The 24,253-nt window shown below is 36.5% G+C and overlaps 1 protein-coding gene across 3 annotated transcripts in view; it reads right to left on the reverse strand.

The window, feature by feature from the left end:
* Positions 1-251: 251 nt before the first annotated feature.
* PDS5B (PDS5 cohesin associated factor B) overlaps positions 252-24,253 on the reverse strand; it is a 106,087-nt gene continuing 82,085 nt past the window's right edge. For 2 of the 3 annotated variants that reach the window (XM_021541934.3, XM_021541935.3), the window contains exons 26-35: positions 24,103-24,217; positions 23,653-23,785; positions 22,719-22,838; positions 22,320-22,382; positions 19,927-20,072; positions 17,771-17,876; positions 13,884-14,326; positions 13,691-13,792; positions 10,662-10,803; positions 252-9,836 (exon numbers count right to left, since the gene is read on the reverse strand). In XM_021541934.3, the coding sequence (XP_021397609.1) occupies positions 9,801-9,836; positions 10,662-10,803; positions 13,691-13,792; positions 13,884-14,326; positions 17,771-17,876; positions 19,927-20,072; positions 22,320-22,382; positions 22,719-22,838; positions 23,653-23,785; positions 24,103-24,217 (1,406 nt within the window). In that variant the 3' untranslated portion in view covers positions 252-9,800. The remainder of the gene's footprint in view (positions 9,837-10,661; positions 10,804-13,690; positions 13,793-13,883; positions 14,327-17,770; positions 17,877-19,926; positions 20,073-22,319; positions 22,383-22,718; positions 22,839-23,652; positions 23,786-24,102; positions 24,218-24,253) is intronic. The other variant, XM_021541936.3, reaches the window with a different exon arrangement.

A 24,253-nucleotide genomic window follows, 5' to 3' on the forward strand; every position in this document is an offset into this window, starting at 1 on the left:
ATCTCTAACTGCATGTTCCTCCCCTGACCTCTTGCCCCACCTCAGCAGGAAATCATGTAACCCTGCATCCTAACTGGGCAAAGGGCTCCATGGGATACAAGCTCACTAAGTTGAGAGAATTGCCAAACTAAACCCATTATCAATTTTCTTTCAGTAACACAAATTTATACTGTTTCCCTTCAGCAGAGAAAGTGTTGTGTGACTTGGCCATTATATGACTGTCCATACAGTGTTCAATGAACTTACTCCTCTTTGCAAAGGACTGAAATGCATTTGATTTTTTATTTATAGAGACATTTTCTCAATAAGTCACCCAAACACCACCAGTATCAAATTCACTGCATTACTTGAAAATGTAATGTGATTTTTTTTTTCTGTGATATTCTCATAGGGTTTGAAAAGTATATTTACTCCCTTACTCCATTCCATCATTTTTAATTTATGAGTTTTCCTCTTGCAGAGCTCTGGCTCTCAGCCACAGCAGATCTGTGCAAACAGGTACATGTTCCAGTGATGGGGGGGATGAACTTTTTTTCTCAGGGCCTGTTTTTAATCACTGCTGTTCATCTGTCTTGTGGGCCCAGGAACATAACAGAAAAGAGCAGAAAGCACCTGCTGATGACAAAGCAGGCAGAACTTTAGGGGTTTTAGTCAGTTTTTTCCTTAAGATAAACTTGGTTTTCCTTATTTGAATTTGTGTCATTAGACACAACTAACACAAAGGAACAGTATAAAAGTAGAAAAGGAACAGGGCAGAAATATCAAAAGAAACAGAAAGGTATAAAAGATACAAAAATCCCAAATAGATAACAGTGTATGTGTAAATTATTTTTTTTAGCACATGACACTTTCCTTCTGAGGAGTTTTCCATGGCTATTGCCAATGTCTTACTGAACTCTGATACTGCCTGTTGTGTAGAGCAACAGTGAACTCCACTCTCCTATGAGGATTTCTCCCTAGTTTGGTAGCTATGCTTAAGTCTTGAAACTTTGTTTTCAAACCTTTTTCAGCACAGTAAACATGCAAATGTGTAAGAGGAAAAATAAAGAGGCACAACTCAACAGGCACTGGAGTTCTTACAAATAAACATTTCCACAGCTGTGCAAAGAAGCCAAAACCATGGAACACCTGGGTTTTTCAGCACATACTCCCAATCTGATGTCTCTTACAAATTTACACATGACAAAACTATTTCAGTTTCTGCTCTGTAGAAGATTAAAATATCAGATGTTTCAGAAGGCTAACAGCAGCAATGGCAGAAAGGAAGCAAATACACACATCTGCTACTTTAATAACAACAGTTCCTACATGGTTGTATTTCTCTCTAGCACATGGGATAGGGGAGTTCCCCTTGCTATACACAAGGCTGCCATGTTCTGGATTCTCACTCTTCTCATACTCAGCATTCCAGCACATCTCAGCTGCAGGAATGCGTCAGCAGCTGATACCAAATGACAAGAAAACCCAAGAAGAATGCTCATGTCTCTCAAAGCTCACCCACTGTGCATACACCAGCTAATGTTTTCTTTGAGTTACTTGGCCTGCACTCCCATGAAAATGTTATACCACTTTTAGTGCAGCTGGTGGTTTAGCAGTAGTTGGCTACTGCCAAGCACAAGAGAAGGTTCTCAAAAATCCCACCATGTCAGTAGGCCAGATGACCCCCATGAGCTCTCACGACAGAATTTGCATGGTGAAATCCAGATTTGCAAGAGCATGAATGAGGCTGCACGCAGGTGTACATGGGATAATCAGAATACAATAGATCTTCAATGTTCTAGAGGTCCCCCGAGTCCTGGCAGAAGCCACTCTGACCGCTCACCTCCTAGAAGTATTTCCCACAAGGACTGGACACAGATTACTAACCTGTTCTACAGTCACTGGCTAGAAATAGCAGAACACCTGGACAGAATGCCTGCAGGGGGAACTGAACAGCTTAAGATGTCCAAAGGTCTGAATTTATGTGGTTAAAAAAACCCCAAAACAACAAAACATCGAAATGCCTTTTGATATCAAGACCATGACAGACAAATTACACATAAGAGCAAAAAGCTCAAAAGAAAAAGATTTAAAGATTTGAAGTAATTTCCTGGCAGAGATTAAACTCCCACTTCTTTTGAAATTAACACAACAGAGGAATGGAAAAATGTGGCTGAAAGACTAGAGAAAAGGATGTGAGGTTTAGTATCTCCCTACATCTAGCAGAGGTAATGGCTATCAGGAACATCATGCTTCATTAACAGGAACATAGAATCCAGAGTCAAACAGGATCACTGTGAGAAGTCCTCCAGCTGTCTCAGTCATTCACCTCAGAAATTCTAACCGAGGAACATGTGGGCAATTTTTTACCTTTATAACAAATTGGGACACTCCAGCTACTTAAACAACTATTTAGAAGTCCTCATAGGTCTTGAAGTTAAATAGGATTGCGGGTCCTAAGCAGAGATGGCTACAGTACTAAAGACTTATTTTTCTTGCATAAACAGAAAACAACACAAAATAAAACAATGTTCCAAAGTCAACATCAAATAGTAGCACAGAAACTAATATTACAAAGTCACAGATTTTGAATATATTAATGAATTAAGTATAGATTTAAAGTGTTCTCATGTTACATTAAATATTTTGTCTGAAGTAAATATAGCACTAAATGACAGCACTAAATGACAGCAATTCTGTGTCATGGCCATCTCTCACTTCCCCATTTTGTTTAAATGCAAAAGTTGAAAACAGGCAATAGATGCTGACCAGATATTAAATAACAGTTATAGAAAGATAAACAATAAAAGTAACAGAGATTAAATACTATCCCATGGAGAATTAGTGTAATATACCATAGCCCACAGTCACACATTTGTCAGGATAGTATCCAGGTACATAATCATTAAATGTTGCTGAAGTGATATATATTTCCTGAGTAACTTTTCCTGTTCTTTCCATGACTACAAAAAATGGTTTGGCAAAACTTGATCTTCCCTACTGCAATAGTCTTCATTTTCTTTCACGTTCATAGCAAAGACTTGTTTCTTCCAGGAAATACCAGGAGCAAGAAATAGTGAATGGAAACTTATATCTAAATCTCTCTGTATTATTGCTCCTTTTGACTTAGAAAACAGTGTATTTGGGAACACATAGTTGGCTACTTACATTTCAGGGGAGTCCTTACTTGCCATTTCACTGGATAACACAGGCCAGATTTAAGAAGACACCTTCCTAATTTTGTTGAAATACTATTTCCTATAACCTTGGAAGGAGCTTGATTCACTAGATGTTGGGAAAATGAGGAATCAAAATGTAACAGCAGTTCAACTGCCACTTCTTTTGTGTATTATCAAACCTGTGCACACCTTTTTCAATACACCCTGCAGTCCACAGACTGCTTTTGCTCTACAGCTCAATGCCTGTGAAACAAGCAGCACAACAGCTGCATTTAGAAACACAGATTATCTTGAGTTGGAAAGAAACCATAAGGCTCATCAGGTCCAACTCCCTGCTCCTCACAGGACTACCTAAAAATAAACTTAATGACCAGGAGTGCCATCCAGACACTCCTGAACTATGTTGGGTTTGTTGCTGTGACTGCTTCCCTGAAGAGGCTATTCAGCAACCAAGCACCCTCTCAGCAAAGAGCCCATGTTGCAAACAGAAAGATCTAGAAGCCTGCCTGGCTGGGGCCCACTGAAAGGAATGAAAAGCAGCAGTGACTGGGCAAAGAACTCACACTGTCCTGTAGAAGAGGACATCCGTATGTGAAAGAAGGGGAGAATCATCCCAGGCTTCTGAGAACATATACTGATATTAGCAATGAAGAGCAGATAATCAGGGTTTCACAAAATGCTGCTGAGAAAAGAGGTCACATGGAAAGACTGAATGAGCAGCACTGTAGGAAACATCATTCCAGTGCTTAAAAGCTGCTATCTGCAATGTGGATCTGTGAGGTCTGCTGCTATTAGGCATCTTTGAAAGCTCTTGTTTCCCAATGGCTTATACCTTGACCTCTTTTGCCTCAATTTTAGTTTAGCACATAAATGAATTCTGCCCTACTTCCTGCCTATGGAAGTTAGACTCCTCTTTTGCCAAATTCCAAATTCCTTACTAATGACATTTGCCCTCAGCAGTAGCCATTGCACTCTTTCCACAAATAGTCCTGGTATTAGTCTCAATTCTATCCACATGTTTTCCTCCAAATCAGACAAAGCAACATATCCTCTGTTCTCCTCTCTTAAATAAATAATAATATCATAGTCACCAACTCAGTTTACCTCATCTCAGCTTTTGTCTTGAGTAGAACACTTCTATCACAGGTCATCTCGTATAAAGAAACTGCATTCCTACCTCAGTTATCTGGTGATTCCCTACTCTTTACTGATCTCTCCAGCACCTTTCAAATCAATAATCCATTCCTAATACTCCACTCTTCACCCAGCCACACACTTGATCCCACTGTTGTTTTTTCATCACCTAAACCATAGAGATTATACCAAGAAGATAAGTAAACCACCATTTATTCACTTTTTGAAATGTTCATTGAAGCATAAGAGTAAATGCCTTTTGGGGAAAATACAAAGGCAGTTTCTACTGCCTTTCAGTGTCCTGCAGGTGAAAGACTCCAGAAAAATGGTGATGTACATCACACTCACGTAACATGTTACTGCATCTATAGGTATGGCTATAAAAAATACCCAACAAAATCCAATCCCCAAAAACCTCTTTGCTTGAAATGAACACCATATTATTTTATTAAATAAGAAATAAAAACTTTTATCTTCTTCAAAATATCTTTAGTTTACAATTTAATTTTGCTAAATAGAAATACACTACAAAGAACACGGGAACCTGCAAGTTTAAAGTATATCTACCAAAAAAAAAAAAGCCAGCTGTTACAAACCAGACTATTTCAAGGTGCTGTTATCAAGATGAAAGCTGTTTTACATTATCAGCTTGTCTTCCCAACATAGTAAAGAAAAAGCTTTTTAAGATAAGATTGTTTCAGTGTAACACAATCTTCTACACTGTAACAGCAACTGAAGTTACCACTATTGATACTGCTTTCAAGTTCTCATGTTCTCTTACACAGCATATCAAAACTTGTGCAATTATCTTCTACCTATAAAAAAAATAATGAAAAACAACACTATTGACACAGTATTACAGAACAAATTACCTGAACCAATCAGCTCACTGACTCTGTTCTGAACCACTTACAAATCTGTGACCTGCAATTTCTTTTTTAATAACAAAATTACTTCCAAGTAAGCAGGGACAGTGTTCAGTAACACTGCTTTGATTTTCAAAATGCTGCATTCCGTTGCCTCTACATATGTGAGGTAGGGTAGTATGGGAAACACAGCTAGCCAAACCAAACACCTTGTTATCCATCCTTCAAAGAACTCGTATGTTAAAGTAATTACACCATACTGCATCATTACTGAAATACTTATTTGCAGGGGTAGAAATCTGTATTTACAGGCTTTCTTCCTTCTTATATCGGTATGATGCTGCTGTTTCAAAAATAATATACAACATACATCTTCATTACAGAAATGACAGTGCTACTAAAAATCACATCATGACTGTACTGAGGTACTGAAAAAAATGCAAGCATGAAACCTTTTCCTCACTGTACACACTGTACAAGACCATGTTTATCATGCCCACACAAATACAGTGGCACTTGGGGACCACTGTGAAGAGATCATATCTTTTAGACAGCAGAAACTGATGAACTTTAAGGCAAATTGGGTGGAGGTTTTTTGTCTATATTTCTTTACCAATTGCCAACATTCATCTTCTTACTTTTCCATGATAAACAAAATAGCACAAGCTGTACTGTATACAATGAAGAGGGCATCATGAGGATGTGGGGCAAACCTACTGACACATCAGGAAGTTTGCTTGTCTGTGGAATAAAGTCACTTCACCCAGTGTTAGGACATTGCACCTAAATTAGTAAGGATCTTTTGTAAAGGCAACATCCAACAAAGATGCAAAGACTGAAATGGCAATCTGTGAGCACAACAGGAAAGAAGAATGCATGCAGATTCTTCTACTCCTCCTGATAAATGACTGGTCTTGGTCAAGTGAATTTTATCATTTTGGTCATTACATAACCATCAGAGTAGAGTATTGCCACCTAGAACTCATCTTAGTCACGTGTGTTTGTAGACATGAGGCCTTGATCAAACACATACCTGAATGTCTCTCTTTAAAAAAAGTATTTGTAAAATATGTACTGCACCTACTTGGATGAGGTAGAGATGTATCCATCTCTACACTATATATATACATATATTTAAATACAGGCAAGTTTGTAAAATTATTCCATCCACAAATTCAGAATTCTGCTTATCGCTGGTGTCCTGTTTTAAGATCCTCCTATCCTGTGTGGACAACTGTGAGAATATTCAAACAACGTTCTTGGGTTTGCACTTGTGCAGGATGACTGCATTTCAGAATCAACCCCACAAAGTAATAGGGATAAGTATGAATGATAAGTAAACTTGCAGGATCCAAAATCTACTGTGTGTATTCACAAAAGCAGATTTGGATAACCTGTCAAAACCTACACATGCAAATAAAAGCAGCCAGAAAACGGCAGACACCCCTCTCATGTTTGGTGGTGCCTTTTCTAGACTATCAGATGACAAACGGTATGCCAGAATAATGTATTTAGGATTCAAGACTTAAGTTCTTTGCAAATTACTCACAAACTGAGCATATTCATTTTTGGTTAAAATGTCTTTAATATTAGTATCTTTTAGTAAACTGATATTTTTGTTCACAGAGACCCAAATGTCAAAATAGCAAGTGCCAAAATATTTGAAAAAGTGTTCAAATTTTTCTAGAAAATAAAGTCAACTGGCAGAGTCAAGTATAGTTAATAGAGGATTCTAATTATCTGAGGTGAAACAGGTATAGTCACATAAGAACTTCCAAACACTTTCATGCTTCCTTCCTATTAGTGGGTTAGCTAGCCCTAAATACTCAGTATTGCAGTCTGTGACACGTGAAAAACCACCATGCTTCTGGAATCAGTGAATTATTTTTAAATGCTAGCATGAAGATCACAATTCCTGTTTGGATTTTGCACATGAACTACAGATCACTGAAAGTTTCCTGTTGCACTGCAGCAAAAAAAGGAAATTTAACAAAAGCTTTAGTTGCTGCAAAGTACAGCAAGATACTTTGATAATCTCACAAAAATGTCATACTGGAACTTGTTACAGTGAGTTCAATTTGATCTTTTAATGTAATACAGTACATTTTTTATAAACTTAACATTATCATTGCAGAAGAACATGCTAACTGAATGTTAGCAATTTATCTTTTATACATAATTATAATCTACTGTAGCTACTGTACGCAGATTTCAAAATGTTAGTACATAAAATATTCATTTTCTTTATATGAGATGAGAATGAACTTAGAAGAGGTTTGAATATAAGAACGACATATTTGCTGTGCCTATTTCTCAAGAAATAATGATTTACGCATTATTACCCAAGAAATCAACATTTAAATTGCAAAACTATAGTTTGAATTTACAATAAACATTATGATCAGTAATGGTGCATCAATATGCCATGAAGTTTAACCTAACCATGTTTATGCACATAAAGCCTCAAGAGTCTGCAGCAGTTTCAGCATTACTTTTTCTTATTTTTGTATAAAATTGACTTAAAGGTACATCTTCTATAAATGTTTTCAGTGCAATTCTGTCAAAGAGGAAAATACAAAGCTAGCTTTCAATCATTTTATACCAGAAAAAATCCTCAACAATTTGCATTTGCACTGCTGAAGCATAAGTAAGCCAGTTCCGTTGTGCCAACTATTTCAAAGTCAATTCACATCAACCATAACTGCCTTTCTAGTCAGCATCTCCTCCATATCTATAGGTAGAAATGTTGAAAAGCTGAATACTGGAAAAGGGGGAAAGTTGAGGCAGAATAATCTAAATATTTATAATACTTTTTCCTAGTGGAACCAAAAAAAAAATGAATAATGAAAAAATTCTAAAGGGTTGCTTGTTTTATTAGTGATCTTACAGTTTGGAAATTGGTGAATTTGTGGTTTAGTATTATCCTTTTCTATAATCTTTACAGGCAACCTTGCAACAATAACTTATTTATTGATGGATTATGTGAAAGTGTTCCATTATTCAATGAAATAAAGTTTTCTTAGGTTAGAAATTTATTTTTCATATGCTGTCAACTGTAAGGAACCAGAGGGAGAAGAGCACCTGAAATTATGATGTGTGCTTGGCTAAGCAGAGTATAGTAATTTATATATTTTGGTTCAAAGACAGTTTATAAACTGTTAAACTGTATACAGGATACTGCTCTATGTATTTTGTTTCTTTTGTTGACTTTTTTTTTTTTGCAGATTATAATTAAAAAAAAAACCAAAACAACAACCCCACAACAAAACAAAAAACACCAAAAAAAAAAAACCCCAACACAAACCAATCTCTCTCTATTGTAGCACAGAATAAAAATGGAGTTTCATTCAAATCTTGAATGCTTTGACCGTAATTGACAGCTGGTTATTCAACAAAAAACTTAGCTCTTCATACCAAAAAAATTTGGCTCAAAAAACAAAAAAAAAACCCCAGAAAGGTACAATAAACTCTCAATAAAGGGATCTCTCATGAGGCAACCTACCATATACTACTGCTAGATACGAGTTTCAAAAAAAACATTACATCCCATTTTCAGCACATTTTTCATAAACATGCAACTTCACTATAAAATACAAAACACTTGGCTCTCAAGAACAGCTTTATAAAGACACACTGCATCAATAAAATTTCTCTTTGTGATTAATTTTACATTGTAATAAGAACTGTATTTTCACTAATGTTTATATATCAGATTTAATATCATAATGTAGTAATAATTTGCTCTTTGTGAACATCATGTTCAGAAGGAAATATCTATACACATTAACATACTAGACTATTAAAAACTCAGTTACAGAATTTTATTGATACAGTAGATTAATAAAAACTGATAGGGGAAGATAAAATGGGAAGGGTATTCAGTACATTATTTAATAACACACTTTTAAAATTAAAATATTTTAAATCCTTTTTGAATTATCAATGCCACTACAAGTCCAGAAAAGTCTGGCATCAATACTGAGGTGTAAAGCAAAACTTCTTTTTAAATTTGCATCTCTTGTATTATTCTATCCAATATTGTTCAACTGTAAAAGAAAGTAATTTAGCACCTCTGATGATAGGTAGGTGCTTGAAGGTAAACACTAGGTTATATTCATGAAGGAAACAAAGACTTTTTTTTTCTTCTTCTTCTTCTCCTTGACAAATAGTGGCACTATTTGTTCAACTGACTTGTTTTTCACAGTTAAATGTCAACAAGAGTACAAATACGAACACTGACAGATATTGCTTGAGATCAATTTTAAACAAACTGTTCTTTTTTTAAATCAATCGATCCAATAAACAGTGGGGTACTGTCAGTTTAAAGCCGCAGATAAAAGCTATACAAGCACTTTATAAGTCAGAAACATTTAAAAAAGAACTATTTACAGTTTTCTTCTTTAGTTCGTATGTCTACAAAGCCAGCGCACATTACAATTCACAAAAATCCACAGTTATGATATCAACATGTGTGTGGCTAAAGCTTGTGACCTAGAGACTGCAAATGCAGGGGCAGTAAAATAGGTTTTGTCTTTTCTTCAGCAACCCCATTTGTGCACTAACAGCTTCATTCAGTCTCAAGCTTTACATTAAAAGCATTCTTCAAAGCTTTCACCTGGAAGGTTGGTAACTACATGCTCACTCATCGTCTTTCCCTTTTGGAAGTTCTGCGACGGACCTATTTGGAGAAAATATATTTTAAATGTTTTTACAGAAAAATTTTGAAAAATTCAAGAACAAATACATTTTATAATGGAGAAAATGCTCAGGCTCACTCAATAAAGTTTGAGTACCCATATAAAGTGCCATTCATTACTCATTTTGTCACAAGTAGAAGTCTCAGTTAATGGACCTAATTTCATTTGACATTACTGAGCCCACATCCTTAATGGAATTCACAACAATGCAGTTTCCTTTCTCAGAGTTTTCATACCCTCAGATGCTCCAACCATCACATGTATCTGAAAGGCTGAAGGCATTCTCAGTTTTAGTGTGACTACTAACATTGCCAATGTATTTGTTTGAAAGAAATATAAAAGTGAAATCATTTTAACATATGCTGCTAAGAGGAAGAGATCAGTTTAGGATTATGTTCCAAGACTCCATGCTTATTTCCCAGTACTATTAATTTTGTGCATCTGTTTCGTATAAAGAAGCTTTATTCATTATTAAAATCTAGATGAGAAGACTGGCAGGAGTCACCTGGAAAATAATTCCTGTTAGATGCTACACAATTCTGCCATATAGAGAAGAAAGGCTACACAGGACAGAAACATCAAGATACTTGACAAAAAGTGGTATTTTCTAAGAAATGCAGCTTTTCTAGGAAACTACAGTGCAGCTCCACTACACAACAGTGGCAGCTGACAACCACTCCATTCATTTTAAAGGAGGAAGTTTAAGTTCTCAAAAACAGGGAGAAGCCATTCTAAAAACAGAGGTCATTGTCTGAATATCAATACACAGAGCAAACCACAAATAAAAGCTCATGCATTTCTCTTACACTGATTGTGGAAACTTCTTCTTCTTCCATTACTTCTTCCTGGGGAATATCATCGCTGACAGGTGAACCACTCTGAAACACGTCCATCTCTTCACTGGATTCATTCTCTTTACTGGCTGCTTGTTTAGAACGCCCCGCACGGCTAAAATGAGAAGAAAATAAAGATCAGCTTCACAGCACTTGTACATCTACAATATGTATATGCAAACTGTATCAGCAAACATTCCAGTTCACAAAAACAGCAGCCTTACCATTACATGTTATATAATGTATAATGCTTTTATACCTGTCTAGTTCATCCATGCACAGAACTGAAGTGAAATTAGGAGGCCGGACAACACCATTTGAGAACAAAATTGTTCCATGATAGAGAGCCAGGAGCACAAAGTTGAACAATTTTGCCTCTATAGACATAGCAGATTTTTCTCTTCAGTGCTATGATACAGGCCAAAATAGGTTGACACGACACTAACCAGTGGACAGGAAAAGCCAAACAGTCAGAGACTGAATATTGTTTTGTTAGTTTTCTCTTTATTCAATTCCATGAACAGATGTATTCTACTTCTCCAGGACTTCTTACACAACAAATTTGAGTAACTGCAACTATGTTTTTTCAGACCTAGAAAAACCTATATTGCTACCCATGAAATTAACACCTAAAACGTAAATCTTCCAAGCTATCTTAGGGATAACCAGTGTAACAACACCTTAATCAGGATAATCAAGAACAATCAGTCAACAATATCTTAAACTGTCTGTGTTGGTTATGAGATTTGTGCCACAACCAGGAAGCACCCATTTGCTTAAAACGAGAATTAGCCAACACCCCTTACCTTTAAAAAATAGCAAACTATAGATATATTCAAAATTTCAGAGCTGCACCCACACTACAGTAGCACAATTCAGAATCAAATCACTGAATCATCCAATTTACTGCAGGTGCAGCCTTGGTGCACCCAAAATTGGTGATGTTTTGCTTGAAATTAAACCAGAAACTCAGTTCCAGGCACACAACAGACAGACTTCAATCTCCAGTGGGGGCACAGATCCAAAAGAGTCATACTCTGATGCCATCAGATCATGAAAGTGGTAGGAATTTTCATTCCTGAGAACCACTAAAATTCAGACAAAATAAAATCTCTCAATTGCACAGCAAGTATAGTATTTCTGAACCAACCAACATGCCATCCCTTAACACGAATTAGCCCAACTCAAATCTTCCAAGACCAGTAGAAGCAACTAGAATTTAAAAGGAAGCAGAGGAATTATTCACAAGCTAGGTTCTTCCTTTCACATATCACAAAAATAAGCCTGTTCACATATGCTAATTGGCAACCCAATTTGCTATCAGAAATAGGTTATACACTACCACCCATAGGATACATTATCACCTCATATGCAAAATCCCAAATTCTTATGCCAAATCTATTCCCAAGGAGCCCAGAAAGCTTTAAGCACTTGGTATAAATATATTTATCTTATGGTACTCAATGCTGTCTCAGTCTGTCAGTTTCCTTCAGTGACAATTGATGTAGATGAGGGAGAAAGGCTTGACTACAGTGCACTTTGAAGACTGAGAAATAGCTACTGTCTCACCTTTTTCTTACAGATTTGGAAAAAGAACAGTCAAAATGTGGATGGTCTGACAAAGCACATACAACCCACTTTTTTTTTTTATAAAAATCTAGAATAGATCCAACAACTTTGAACCCTGACAGCTGACAACATACATACAGGTGAATGACAGCTATGCTTGTTACTGATTGTGGGTAGTGATATAGTTTAATGTCAGCTTAAAATGGAGTAAAGAAACATACTAACTTCACCAAGAAAAGTTATTACTTAAATATTCAGTAAAAGGCATGTTTGACAAACATCACATAGCACATCACCCAGCAATAACTTGGTTTGTCTTCCCTGCATGGCAGTAGCAGTTTCCAACTCTTGTTCTACTGCAAGTGTAGTAGTGACTTCAGGAGTAACCAACCAGTGCTGGTCCTGTGTTTCTGGTTACAGAGTAAAGGAGAAGCAGAGGTCTGACCTGAGGCAGGGAAACTGGAAAGGTCAGGATGTTGTGCATGCAATATGCCAGATCACATGATCCGGAGTGAGGCCAGAATTTGAAATGAGGGTACAAGCTTGTTCAGGCAAGGTTCTCCTGTAGGGAAGATCCCTGGTTTAAGGCAAGTTAGTACACCACACTGCCAGAGGAAGAGCAATGTGATGCAAACTAAGCCCAGAAGCTAGAAAGACAACAGAGATATACAACGGTGTCAGACAGTAGATGTCCACAAGTATTGGGTATAAATTCCCCAAGGAATTTATACCAGGCTCTAGAAAAGTAAATATTCTCCATGAGCTGCAGTTTGATACAAGTGGTCAAATAACCCCTTGTGCACCTCTGCTTATATATGTTATCTATACATGTACAGAAAAGGTACAGATACCTGTATTTTCCAACAGCAGGCAAAAAAAAATGAAGCTAGCCAATGACAAGTTTACCTTTGTTTAATGAACTTAGTGCACTTCAGAATTTTCAGAAGCTACTACCCTTCACTGATCACAACACATCTTTTGCACATGAAAATTATTTAAGTAGATAGTAAAAAGGCCACAAATTAGAAAGTGAATATTAAGGAGAATCAGAATACTTAATTCTCCACAATTCTGTTTCACCAGAGTAACAATTTGATTCTTCCCCACTATCCGAAACAAACTAGGTCACTTTCCTCTCCTTCAAGTCCTAATAAAGTCCTGTCTTCAAGGCCTTTGTATGCTTTATTGACTTTTCTCCCAAAAAAGCAAAGTTACATACATGCTACCTGAGCACATTAAAATTACTTACAGCTTCTTGCTCTGTTGTGAGATGCCCTAGGAGAAGCAGCTAAGGAAAACATTTTAGAAATAACGATAGCAATTTATTTTCTTAACTGTCAACTACAGCATTCTGAAATATTTTCAGTAAAGGTTTGCTTGGGGGCACAGAGGCATTATTTAATTTTCACTAAACACAGATTTAGAAGACTTACACTTTTTTTTGCTGTGCTGGTGGTGTTTGTGATGACCTTCCTCGTCTTTTCTGTGGCGTAGACTGTGCTGATTCAACTGTACTAGTTTCAGATGGTTCTGCTCTGTTTTGAGGAAGACCCAAATTGCAAAGCATCAAATTATAGCTAATGTCCAAAGATAAAATCCACAAAGCTTACAAGAAGATGGACTTACCTCTGCTGTGTTCTTTTTGATGTCCTATTTTGCCTGCCTTTTGGTTTCTGTTCAATGTTTTCAGTTTGCCTTTCTTCCTCCTCCTCCTCCTCTTCCACTGCAGCTGGTGGTGGTTGTTTTTTTTTGCTCCTTTTTGATGACTTTGCCACTGGTTCTTCCTTTGGTGCTGCCCCATTATTTGTTCTGGTAGGGCGTCCTCTTCTCCCTTTCTTTGGTGGACTATTCTGTTCATCCTCACTTTCTATCACATCTTCTTTTAGCCTTTTTTCCTCTTGCCACTGTGTTTCATCAGCTTCTGATACAACTGCAGGTCTCTTCCTTCCCCGTTGACTACCTCTAAGCTTCTGCTCTTGACCCAGTTTATTCAGGTCATCTATGCTTAGCTTTTCTTCTGAATCTGTGATAGTGGCTTTCTTCCTTCCTCTAGGCTTCTCTATCTCTGACTGAAAAGGCAAGATTGCACCATTAAATTAAAAAATTAAACTGCCACATTAAACAGTCTCATGTAGAAGCTTCCTCCAATAAGACAGAGTCTTCAAATTATACAAGTTGTCTCAGATTGTTTACCATATTCATTTCAAAAACATTTGTAAAAATATAAACACACACCTACATATAAAATACCAGACAATGGGGAAAGATTATGTGAAAGGTGAGTAGTTAAAACTCTGAAGTATGTAATGCCTTCCTTATTTGTATCTTCTGCTGTGTCCAACACAGTAGGACAGAACACCCATAACTGCATTTCTATCAACAGGAAAATATAAAGACAGAAGATAGGAATTGCCAACTTGTGCCTTCAGCTCTCCTTGTGAGCTGCAAGGTGCTTATGCCTGCCTCCTGTGCTGGCACTGGGAAGGCAGCACTAATACAGAAGACAGTGGGCAACCTGACTTTACAACTGTAGAAGAAAGCACAGGAATTAGTGGTAGCTGCCAAGTCACTATTTTCAGAGCTGTACCAACACTTGCTCTGAGCAGTGAAACAACCCACCCAAGCCTTAAAACAAACATTTTGGGTCAGAAGATCATCTCATTCCAACTACCCTGCCATGGGGCAGGGACACCTTTCACTAGACCAGGTTGCTCAAAACCCCATCCAACCTGGCCCTGAACATCTCCAATGATGGGGCATCCACAACTCATCTGGGCAACATTGTACCAGTGTCCCACCACCCTCCCTGTAAACAATCCCTTTCTTACATCCAATCTAAACTTCACCTCTTTCAGTTTAAGACTGCTGCCCCTTGTCCCACTACTACAGGACAAGTCAAAAGTCTCTCTCCACCTTTCTTACACACCCCAATCATATTGGAATCCTGCAATAAGGTTCTCCCAGAGCCTCTTCTGCTTTAAGCTGAACTATCCCAACTCTCCAAGCCTTTCCTCTTTTCCAGCCCTCTGATCATTCTCGTGGCCTTTCTCTGTATCTGCTCTAACAGCTCCATGTCTGTCTTCTAATGGGGACCTAGAGCTGGACGCAGCACTCCAGATGAGGGTCCCAAGAGACATCAAGAATCTCCTCCTTGGCCCCACTGGCCACTCTCCTCCTGATTCAGCCCAGGACACAGCTGGCTTTCTAGGCTGTAAGCACATGTGGCTGGCTCATGCCCTGTTTCTCATACATTAATGACCCTGAGAGTCCTTCTCTGCAGGGCTGCTCTCAATCCCTTCATTCCTCAGCCTGTATGGATACTGAGAAATACATGGAGCCAGGTGCAGGATCTTGAACTTGGAGCTCTTGAACCTCCTGATGTTCCCCTGGGCCCAATCCTCAAGTCTGTCATGGTTCCTCTGGATGGCAGCCCCTTCCCTCTAACACATCAACAAAGGTTGAGCCCATTCTGAATCATAAGGTTTGAAAACATATTCATAGAAACTATTCCTTTTCTTCTCCATGCTCTAGTTCTCTAAAGAGCACAGTAGAGAACCATAAACAGTGCAAAGGTTTCAACAATCAGCTACTAGGGCAATATTGTCCCAACCAACGCTTAGAAAAATAAAAGCAGAAAATACTACCCATCCAACATTTCATGTGTACCATGACTCTTTCATTTCACATCATGAAATTATCCAAAAGTCCAAATATTTACACTATTTGTTTCTATACCAATGTTTGTTTCATAGTAGCACTACTGTATTTCAATCCATTTATTAGTATTTGCCACATTGAAATTTCTTCTACATAATCAGAGATACATCATTTAAAACCTGACTGAAGATTTTTACCTGCACATCTGCCCTGTGACCTAAAACACAGGTCAGTTTACATATTCATTCATATCTCCATTTTACCCAAAAACCTTTTTCAAGAAAAGCAAAAAGAAAATCTAAGAAGGAGATAACAGTAAAAAGGAGAAGAAATTGAAGGACAAAAAAGTACCCTTAAAGAAAGTAAGAAAAATATTTGAACAATGACATCTCCTGTCAATTCATGTCTTCAGTGACATTCTCGTTATTCCCCACTTTATTTGCTTTTGCAGAGGCACATCTGTCACTGCAGCTCCTTTCAGCTGGTAAGTAACTGCTGCCAATTTTCCAACTGGGGCTAAACAGTGTCCCACAACTTTAGAACTAAGGTGTTAATCTGCTAATCTAAGGTGCTAATGTAGACAAATATCCTGAAGAGTTATACCTTTAGAACATGGACCTTCTGCTACCCAAATTAAAATCCTGCTTCTCAGTTAATGCTTGCTGTAATCTGCTCCCATCACCAAAAAACCAGAAATGAGTTCTGAATCCACAGTCTTGAGCAACTTGCTTACAGATTCAAAGTGGAATGATGTTCTCAAAATACTCAAGACACTGACCTGTATTTGCTTTATCACTGAAAACACTTTATCACTGTATTAGCTTTATCACTATCTCAGTAGTTGCCAGTTCAAACTAATGCTTCTAAACATGAATTGCATGCCAGGAGCTGTCTGGACACTCAGACTTTAGGGTTAACAGAAGTGGGTTTTTTTTGGTGTTTTTTTGTTTTTTTTTTTTTGACAAGAGATTCCAGATTTTTGTTATTTAGTTATTAACTGGTTTGCTTTTCCCACAGTATAAGACAGTTATTTATACATCAAGACAAGCAAACGTTCAGGATTTTTTACTAGTCAGTAGCTTATGTCCCAAGCAACCTAGAAAAATGCACCAAAATGACATAATGAGAGAAAAGAGAAATGTCGGAGACAGTAAAAAGAAATAAAACAACAGTAACATCAGATACAGGGCATCTTTAACACACCCTAAAAAATCCAGTTCTAGCAAATCTGATCTTATTACTTTCTCATGCATATCCCAAATACTACAAATTTTACAGACTGTCAACTGCTATTAAGGCACAAATAAGTGAAACTTACTAGTGGTAAGGGAAAAACATATTATTTTATTTGACCTGATTTTAGAATTACAATACAAATATAATTTTCTTCTGTGGTTTATTCTTCTGTATTTTGATACAGGTATAAATACTGCTTAAGGTAATATTTAGCCTGCTTATACCTTCTTTTACATATTAAAGCACTACGCCTGAGCGAGATGTTTTACATCCTCATTGGGAACCTTTCTTATTCGTGAACTACATATAAATATATATCTCTCTCTATATATATATCCATTAGTAAGAATTAGTAAGGACACTACCATTCTCCAAGCCTCTATAACCTCAGGGACATGATTTTGTGCTGGACTTCACTCTTCCAGGTATGGGGGGACCTGATGACCTTTAAAGGACTTTTGAAACCTATATAATTCTCTGAGAAACAGAACCTTTTTTTATTTGTATTTTCATATCCAACTCTAAACACATTGTCCAGTAAAACACCAGCTCAGTTTCATGTTTCAACATATATTTTTGAATGATCTCAAATATCATCACATTGATTTTTAACATCTCACCCTTACAAGATCAGAGTCGTCCCTTTTGTCAGTTTTCTTTCCTGGTAATGGTGAAGTCAGTGTGAATTCTTCATTTTCACTGTGGTCCATTTCAGTACTGTCAAGCCTAGGATGAATAAAGATATTTCCTTCATTATTATAATACATTGGGCAATCATTAAAAAAATACTAAGGACAACAATTTTCATTTAAAAAAATCTATTAGTAAGCCAAGAACAATTTGGCAGAAGGAGCCTTTCACTGTGGGTACTATAGATATCAAGTATAGGAAGCCACATCATCTAAGTCTCAAGACAAATGTTTGGATCAAAACCACATTCAATTTTCTTTTTTCAGCGGGAAAGATAAGTAGCCTTTTTAAACAGAAGAGTGTGAGTTGCAAGAGATCTGTGTTTGCATACAATTGCCTACACTTTCCTACAGCCATCAAAGATCCCCAGACAGACCAGTCAAAGCATGCATACCTCCCTATGGTGAGGTTTAGGCAATAAAACAGCAATTCAAACTTCCCTCTGATTTTTGCAGCAGCAATTTCATTTTTATTTCCGTTTCTACAAATGTAAGCATGGACAATAATGCCTCCTGCATATGTAAAACACTGAGACCCACAGATAAAAGGCAATGCACAAAAGCCAATACACAAGTAATTTAATTTCATCTGCAGAAGCAAGACTTTTAAATACCAGTGCATGTTTTGTAATGAAAAGAAATATGCTATGTGTGGAAATGAAAAGTGGTATTCAAACACACAAACTCAACTCCCTGGCCTAGGCACTGCATAGTGAGTGAAAGATGTTCTTTCACTCCTACAGATGTACAGTCTATATTAACTGGGATGTAATGGGAAGCTTAGGTTTTATACATTCTGTCAAAAAATGCAAATCTGCCTGTACATATTTAGACAGACTAAACTGGAAATATTGTGCATCCTGAATCCTTCCCATCTCTTCATCTTTGGCATCGCCACTCAAAACACTAATCCCTTAAACTTAAGTGAACTGGAGAGATTGTGAAGATGACAGAACATGTTAAACTGTGAGTGCAGAATTTTTTAAAATCTGATCCCAGATTCGTTTTGCTGGATATAGAGAAGAATCTGGAGTCCACCTGTCATTAGCCAGTAATACAGTGCAGCATGTGAACCTGAATGACTTGTAAGAAATAAGCTTTTCTGCAGACTTTCTAGTAGAGAAATATTTCTTGTAAAATACTTCACTACATTTAAAATTACTACTATATATTGAATAGTCACAGAAGTACCAAATGAGAAGTCTTAAATTCAAACATAACATTTCCTAATAGTCTTGAAAGAATGTGAAATAGTAGAAAGAATACAAATAGTGGAGGCTATACAATCACTCACTATCTGTGGGGAAAAAAAAATAGTGAGTGTGACTTTCAGGTAAACGGAAAGAATGAACATAAGATACATAAACTGATGAATAACCTACAAAACTGACACAAAAAAAAGCTATCATTTTAAAGATAGATAACTAGAAGATGACTTAAGTAGCATTAATAGTGCACTCAACTTTTCATCATAAAACTAACCTAAAATCCAAAAATATTTGTCTGCAAAGTCTAGCAAAGACTCAAGGAGGAAGTCAGGAAGGACCACTACAATGGTGTACCAGTTGTCCCTGGGTGGGATGTGTTTGTAGCATTACAGTCAGGTTCTCAGGGACTGCAGCTGTGTGTATACACACACACATTTATACACATGTACATATATATGTGTCGGGGGGATATATCTATCTACCTAAAACACACTCCAAAAACCCCAACCCTGCCCTCAAAAAAATTAAAACATATGACGCTTTCCTTTTATCCTTCAGCTAATTTGATTCTGGGATTTCTTTGTTGTTGTTGGTTTTGGGTGGAGTTTTTTTGTGGTGTTTGTTTTGTTTTTAGTTCTTGCTTGTTTTTAGAGGTTTTTATTTGTTTTCTGTTGTTTTGGTTTTGGATTTTTTAAAAAAAAATTATTTCTGAAGTTAGAAAGCCATATTCATGAATTAAGTTATACCAATGTTGTACTGTAACTTTACTTCAATGTAGGATAAAAGAATTCTATCTTTTACTTAGAAAACCTAAGAGAAGTATTCAAAGTTTCCATTACAAATATTTGAAATATCAAAGATCCTTTGTTGTCTACCAACCTCCCTTTGATCCTTCCCGGAGAGCTTGGATTTGAACTGCTGCTGGCATTGCTTACAGTTTCCATTCGTGAAGATTTGGATTGAGACTGCTTGCCTGCTGACGAAAGAGGCTTATTAACTGCTCCAAGAACATTGGCTGCTTTGGGCTGAAACCAAAAATATATTTCCTTTATTTTAAGCTACACATTTAGATATTGTTAACACGTACTATGCTTAAAATATTCACAGATTTCACTTTCTGCAATCATTATCTTAATTTTAACACAAAGTGATGAACTTATTCGTATGAAGGCTACAACAGACACCAGAAAGAAGCTGAGGAAGTTGCAATCAAATAATTAGCTGCCACCAAAGCTGGTATTCTTTTCTCTAGCCTTATATTCTGTCCTCTTCCCATTGGTAGTGTGTGTGCTCACCAGACCATGCAGTCAGGCGCTGTATCACTTTCTGTGCCATTTGCTTTCTGCTGATTTATCTACCTGAAACCAGCTCCCTATCTGCATCAGAATAGCACCTGGCCCAATGAAGCAGAAATAGCAGCACAACAGCCTTTTCTGCAAAGGAGACATTACTAGCAACATTACTAGCACATTAGTTTCAACTGGGAATAAATGAGAATCTCAAAAAAGCCAAACACTGTGGAGAAAATTGTGGTATTTTTTGCACAGATTTAAAAATGCTAGGCTTTATAAGTGCCACAATTTCCAGACACTGGTGAGCTTCAGGTTATGAATTTAACTGTATTATCTTTCAGACCTGCCAAATGCCTCCAGCTCATACTAACTTTTGAGACTTGAAAGAGTTCAATTACTCCTAAAGAGAATGCCAAACACCCATGTACAAAATTTTTGAAGACCATTCCCTGCATTTCTCATTATCCATCTTCTCCTTCAATATTAGATTCTAGCTATGTCTGCAGTTAGCGGCAGCTACAAGAAGTTCAACATGCACATCATATCAGCCTTGGGTGTTTCTTTTTAAAGAGCTATGGACCATGGAAATTCCGCTTATACTTTTATAGCCAGAGGGAATTTTGCATTTACAAAGACTCATTCTGCACTGAGCACAAAAAAAAAAAAAAAAAAAAAAAACATATGCCTTCCAAAAATAAACCTCAGAGAACTAAATCCAGCTTAACAATTTACATCTATTAGTTTAGAATGAAATGTTAATCAGTGTATGCTGAAAGAGCTCAAAAGCAAAGAGATTTTCAAATTCACAGTGAACTGGACTTCCTGCTGAGGAGGTGAGGAGGGACTAAGAGGGCCTGCACAAAGAGCTCCTCCCTTTCACAGAATCTACGCTCAAAGCCTTCCTGCCCTCAATGTTATCTGCTTACATCCACTCCATCAACATTCACTAAGCCAGTCTTCCACTCATAAAAATAAGACTCCCCAGATCAACTTTCATTTTGTGGTCCTCTCGTGATAGTGAAGAAACTGAAAATTTTGGTGGTCAAATACACCTCTCCTGCTTGTTACAAAGTTTCAAAACAACACAAGAAGAGCGAGAATGCCCAGAATTTCTAGGCAGTAGAAATTTAAAATAATATAAAAATTGACAGAGGATTCAAAAGAATTTCAATGATGATCTATTCCAATCCATAAATGCTGACTTTGAATTTCTCAAAGAGAAATATGCTTCTTTTCCTAGCTTGCACTCCTCCTTTATTATTAAGTTACTAGCTGACAGCTCATGCTTCATTCGCAAAGTTAAGGCTAATAAAGATTTCTTTGTTTCACAACATAACAGATTAATGTTCTTTGCCATCTAGAACAGGATGCATTAATCCAGATGAAAACCATGGTTTGTCACTCCTTTACCAGACATTAATTTCATCCTAAAGAGTACCTGGGTTTAGTTTTAGTGAAGAAAAAACACTGCCATTCAATAGAATGCATATTCTGAAGGAACAAATTAACAAAACTATAGAACAGTTATCTTGTAAAGTACTGTAAAATTGTATTCAGCTTTGCCAAAGATTAATGATGTGATTTTTAAAATTATTTCTATTAGAGTTTTCCATAGCTGCCACTTTGCATGCAACACTGTAGTCTTCTGCAGTCTGAAAAGGTTAACCATTCTGTACACTTGACAAATACTATGGGTTATACTGGAGTGGTTTTGGATCCTCTTCTTCTAAAAGCAACAGGCTTTGCCTATTGTTGCCACCACCCAGTACAGACAGCAACAGGTTTCCTTTTACCCATCTCTTTCTCTGTACCTAGAAACAATCTTAAACATAGTATTTCATTACTTACATGCTAGTTTTCTTTAAAAAAAAAACAACCACCAAAAAACCCACAAATAAGCAAACAAAACCATCACTCCAAAAACAAAGACAAACCAGAACACAAACACAGCATCAAACCTCAACTCCCCAGCATGCCTACCTTTCCAGGTGTGAAAAAAGACTTCATTTCCGGAGGAAGATAATTTTTGGTGTTACTGAAATTCTGTAAAAAAAGGGGGGTGGGGGCAATTACAGCAATAATCAGTGAATAAGAGATAAATATAGATACATTCTAGAGATTGCAGTGAAAGATTTTATTTACATCATTTATGCTTTTGAATTTTTAAACTAGATCAGTAATATGGGAGATGGGGGGAAGAGAAATTGGTGTGCACACATATATATATTTAGACAACATATCCAGACATGCATTTTCAACTACAGTGTAAGAGCAGGAAGTCTGAAGTTACAAGAAATATGTAAGAAAAACAACCATGAATTACAACTAGTAAATATTTAAACATACTTATCTCAAGAAAAATTAAATGCCAAAATATACCTTGTCAGGTTGAGTAAAATATCTGGCTGGAAGTACAGGGTCTTTAGGGGATTCCAAACTGTATGTTGTACTCTTTGACATAATGATATTCATTGCTACATCACAGACTGTATATAGCTTCTGTAAATAATAAAATTTAAAAAAACAGTTCATTGAAAATCTCGACAAAAGACAGTGTATCTTCCGTGCACTGGACCACAAGAAATCACAGTTTAAAAGCAATCACCTTAAACATTTAACACTAGCCTGCATCTTAAACAGTGTCTCAGGATATTGAAATACAGATGGTAAAAGCAAAAGTATTGCGAGTCTAACAGTTGAAGACAGATGGTTTTCATGGTCTTTCTGCACTTAAGAGTAGTGTTTGCCATACAACAAGTTTCTAAGACAAAGTTAATCAAATGAGCAAACACATTCCACCCATCCACTACCCAAAACACATTTCTGTGGGAAAAGCAGAAAAGGGACATATCTGGATATGATGTGATGCTAAAAACACACACACAAAAAAAAGGGAAAAGATTGATACATATACTACACAATACCAGAGATTTCTAATCTATTTTTCTTCCTCTATTAAATTTACTCTTGCACTTCAGAAATTAAACACTAAAAAGCACTTTAATGGATAATTTAAACAGTAAATTTTATAGTTTATATATCTTTGAAGTTAGTATTTAGTAATCTTACTGAGATAGAAACAGAAGAACTGAAAACTTATGATTCCCTTGCAAATGTGCAAGAATTACTGAAGCATAGGAAAGTAACTGCCATCTAAACTACAATAAATATAATCATTGCAGTACATAAAATATCTTTTATACAGACAATTCTATTGAAAGACATTTTGAAGTTGGTGTATAAGAAAAAAACAACTCCTTTACATTAGCTGGCCAGAATTAAATGCAATTTCCAATCAAAAAGTATCACCTACTTCATTCATTTTTTGATCATCTGGTCCTTGAGCATCCTTAGTCTGTTTGATATTTTCTACCATTTTTCTGATAAAGGCATGACTGTTGTTTTCATTTTTAGCCATTAATATTTCCAGTATGAACCACAGGCATCTGCAGGAGAAATACAGTATCTTACATGAACCAAAGTACAAAAGAAATTCCTTTAAAAAGCACATTTGAGAACATGATTAAGTCCAGCTTTTACTGTATTATGAATTTGAACTAGTCTAACTCTGAGAAAACAGTTATTTTGGAATAATGAAATTAAGATGAGCAGAAGGTAAAAAAGTACCTATAGGATTTCTCTCAATATTTTACAGAAGTAACTGGCATAATTATGCACACTGGACTGTGTAACAGGGTACCACAATGAATTAAAAGTCCACTTAGAATAAAGTTAGAAATAACACTATTAAAAGTGGTCTTACTCTTTAATGTCCTTGAGTTGTTCAATGTCCTGGACTTTGACATAATCTGGGTCATGAGCTAGAAGATGGATAGTATAAGGAACAACATACTCTGGTAGAAGTGACAACAGTTTCTCTGAAAAGCAGAAGAAAGATACATCAAAAAAACTAC

Source organism: Lonchura striata, chromosome 2, assembly GCF_046129695.1.
Source record: "Lonchura striata isolate bLonStr1 chromosome 2, bLonStr1.mat, whole genome shotgun sequence".
NCBI lineage: Eukaryota > Metazoa > Chordata > Aves > Passeriformes > Estrildidae > Lonchura > Lonchura striata.